This window comes from Galeopterus variegatus, unplaced genomic scaffold, assembly GCF_000696425.1.
Source record: "Galeopterus variegatus unplaced genomic scaffold, G_variegatus-3.0.2 Scaffold14214, whole genome shotgun sequence".
Lineage (NCBI taxonomy): Eukaryota > Metazoa > Chordata > Mammalia > Dermoptera > Cynocephalidae > Galeopterus > Galeopterus variegatus.
Genome location: NW_007740325.1, coordinates 8,581 through 11,789, shown reverse-complemented (window position 1 = coordinate 11,789; position 3,209 = coordinate 8,581). Strand labels below are relative to the sequence as shown.

General features: G+C 38.7%; 1 protein-coding gene across 1 annotated transcript in view; it reads left to right on the top strand.

The window, feature by feature from the left end:
* LOC103581901 (chromosome unknown open reading frame, human C12orf56) overlaps positions 1 to 1,006 on the top strand; it is a gene marked incomplete at its 5' end in the record, with an annotated part of 12,740 nt that extends 11,734 nt beyond the window's left edge. Inside the window, one exon of the mRNA XM_008563618.1 lies at positions 774 to 1,006. Coding sequence (XP_008561840.1) covers positions 774 to 900 — 127 coding nt within the window. The remainder of the gene's footprint in view (positions 1 to 773) is intronic.
* Between the last annotated feature and the right edge of the window lie 2,203 nt (positions 1,007 to 3,209).

Sequence of the window (3,209 nt, the reverse complement as noted above, 5' to 3'; positions counted from 1 at the left end):
GTTTAGTTTGCCACTGTCTCCTCCTTTCTCTCACTTACTCTTCCCTCCCTCCCTAATTTCTGTTACTTGTGGGCATTTAAGTTTGTGATCCTTATTTTAAACTAGTGATTTTCAACTTGCTTTGCATTAGAATCACCTGAGTAACTATTAAAAAATACTGATACCAAGGTATCACATGTAGAAATTCTGCTTCAGTTTGTCTGCGGTGGAGCCAGGGCAGTGACATTTTTAAAAAGTTCTTTAGGTGATTCTAATGTGCACCCAGGCCTGAGAGCCATTTTTTAGAGCCATTCAAGGGGATGTCTAAAGGCATTCTCACTTTTGTCTCTTCCCCTGGCCTTTCCTATACTTTTACTGAGGCCTTGGGAATGACCCCTACCCTTCCCTTTTGACTTGGCCCTAGTGGTCACCACAGCTTCACCCTTTCAAATCAACTCCCCACTGTGTATTATCTGAGAAACCAAAAAGCAGTAGCCTCAGCTCATTCTGTGGTGAGGACAGTCGTAGCTTTCTTATTAATGCTTTGGTGACTGATACATTATTAATGAAATTTACTTCCTTTGCTAAAGTAAAGTGCTTCAGTGAGCTGAAAGGCATACATATCAGAGATTTTCTAGGTCATAAATGAGGGAGGTTGGAGTGCTGAAAATGCTGAGTCTTGTGGCTTCTAACTCCCACACCCAACAACCCTTACCAGTGAGTGTGAATGCACTGCTGTGACCAATATGAGAATTCTTGTTTTTAAAGCTTTTTTTTTTTTTAATGATTTGCAGGTACTTTATTCACATGCCAGCCTTGGAAAAAAGGCTACCATGGTGCTACCCTATTACCCAGCCTACCACTCAACTTTTTCATGAAGTTCTGAAATTGGTTGAACAGAAACAATGTGTAAAATGTTAGTAAGAATATAAAATGTTAATTAGGAATCAACTTAATATTTATAAGAACAATTTTTAAAAAATTTATTTAATATATGACTATCCCTGAGTCCTATAAACACAGATTTTATTTAAACGTTCCACCAATACCTCTCTAAGAGAAGTCTTTAAAGTTTTTTTATCTGCTATAAACAAAACAAAATATCTAAATCCATTCTGGCGTACATAAAGTGGTGCTAAAAACTAGTGTTTTTCTAGAAAAAAAAAGTTTCTAAAGACAATAAAACTGTATAGGGAACAGAAGCCCCTGGAGAGCAAATGCAGAAAGTGTGATCCGATGAGTTTTGTTGATGTAATTAATGGTGAATGGCACAAAGCCACTGAAACATCCAAATGGAAATTGCTTTGGAAGTATAAACTACAAAGTGATTAGAGAAATGCTGAGCGATAGGATGACACCCTCCTCCTGCCTCACCTATAAAATTCTAGTGACAAAAGTATTCGTGGAAGAATGAGCAGGAGAACACAGGCATAGGTTACAGAATATCAGTTCCTCATTTTTCTTGGGGAAAGAAGCTTGGACTTTCTTCAAAATTAAATGCATTCTGCCACTCTGTTTCAGCTCCCTGTGGGCTAATCTGAGCAGTCCCATAGAGTCTCTGTGAAAGAAAAATTGTCCATGAGTGGTTATGGCTTTCCCACAACCATTTTTTAAAATGTCGTCACTATATTTTATGGCAAAAAACTAATTTAATCTAACAAATACTTCACTTTGGTATCACTGTGAGCTATTGAATTTGGACTTCGAAGAAGGGAGGAACTAGGCTGTCCATTCAATTTACCATGACTTGGTAGGAGGATCAGAGAAAAATCTACCTCCGAAGAAAGAGCTCTCAACCCAGGTTTGCCTGGGTTGTGCATTGGAGAGAGAATTAAACTCACTCAGGACATTTTATTTCTGGTTCTTACTGAGCCAAATAACCAGCTATTTGACTTCAAGCAGGTCAGGTCCCCTTTCCAGGCCTCATCTGCTTCCTTCTGGCCTTTCCGTTATGTGGGAAGTTGGGACTATATGTTGTACAAATTCTTTTCCAGCTCTGACATTTCCTGCCTGTGACAAGACACAACATTCTAAAACAGGGTAGTTCATTGTTCTTCTGTCCTGGCTCAGTGGATGATTTCACAATGATTCCACATAATCCTGCTTTCTTTGGATCCCAAATTTCCCTTTCAGCTTTCACCAGCATCATCCCACAAAGTGTCCAAGCCTTCTCTACCACCACCCAACAAGGAGTCCACGTCTTCCATCCTCTACTTTGGGGGCACAGAGGGGAGGAAAGTGGTGTTTTTGAGTGTCATGAGCTGTTAGATGGGGGATTATTCCCCAGAGATGGTCAATCAGAGGAATATGAAAAGATTCTTGGGATACAGGCAAGTATCATTTCAAACTTGGCAAATGATGTATTGGTGAATGGTGGAAACCACAGGATGACAGCAAGATCAACTCAGCTCTGCCTCAGTTTCTAGGCAGTGCCCTGGCCCTGGGCTAGTAGTAGTGCAGGCTCTAGGCTTGGGGTTTCCCTCCCATGTGCTTTCTTGTCCATGTTGCCTCTCTTCTTCCACTCCTCTCTTTGCCCTGAGATATTTTATTTAATCTCTGGGAGCAAAAGCTCTGTCAGAATGTACCTGAATCTTTCCATGAGGGGCTAACGTCAGTGGCTTTTTTGAGAGCTAATAATTGAATATTTTTCACCTTGTTTTTCTTCAGTCGACTTTTTATGACTCATGTCTATTCATTTGAATAGTTGGGAGTGGGGTGGACCTGAAATTAATACTTTGAAGAATTAGCCTACCACAGTTCTTTTCTGCCGTGTGCTTTATGTTTGTATTGTTGCCAAAGGCAAGAAAATTACTAAACTGTCTCCACTAGTGATCAGACACGTTTAACATTTAATAACATTTTAACTAAATATTGACCTCAACAACAAGATAATTGTTTTTCAGGAAATTTAATTGTAGAAAAAAAATGAATATGAAAATCACGTAACTTTTTAAGAATACAAAAGATCACCAAAAAGACAAGCACACATAGCCAACTTACAGGCTACATGTATACATATACATATATATATATATATATGCACATGCATATATGAATGATAGGAGATAAGAGCATTGGTTTTGAGGCCAAAATGGTTGAGTTTAAATCCCAGTTCTGCACTAGTTTTGAACCTTGAGAAGTTACTAACATCTCTTATCTTCAGTTAAAGAAAAGATAATAAAACCCACTACCTAGGATTGTTAGGAGATATAAATGAAAAGATGTTAGTG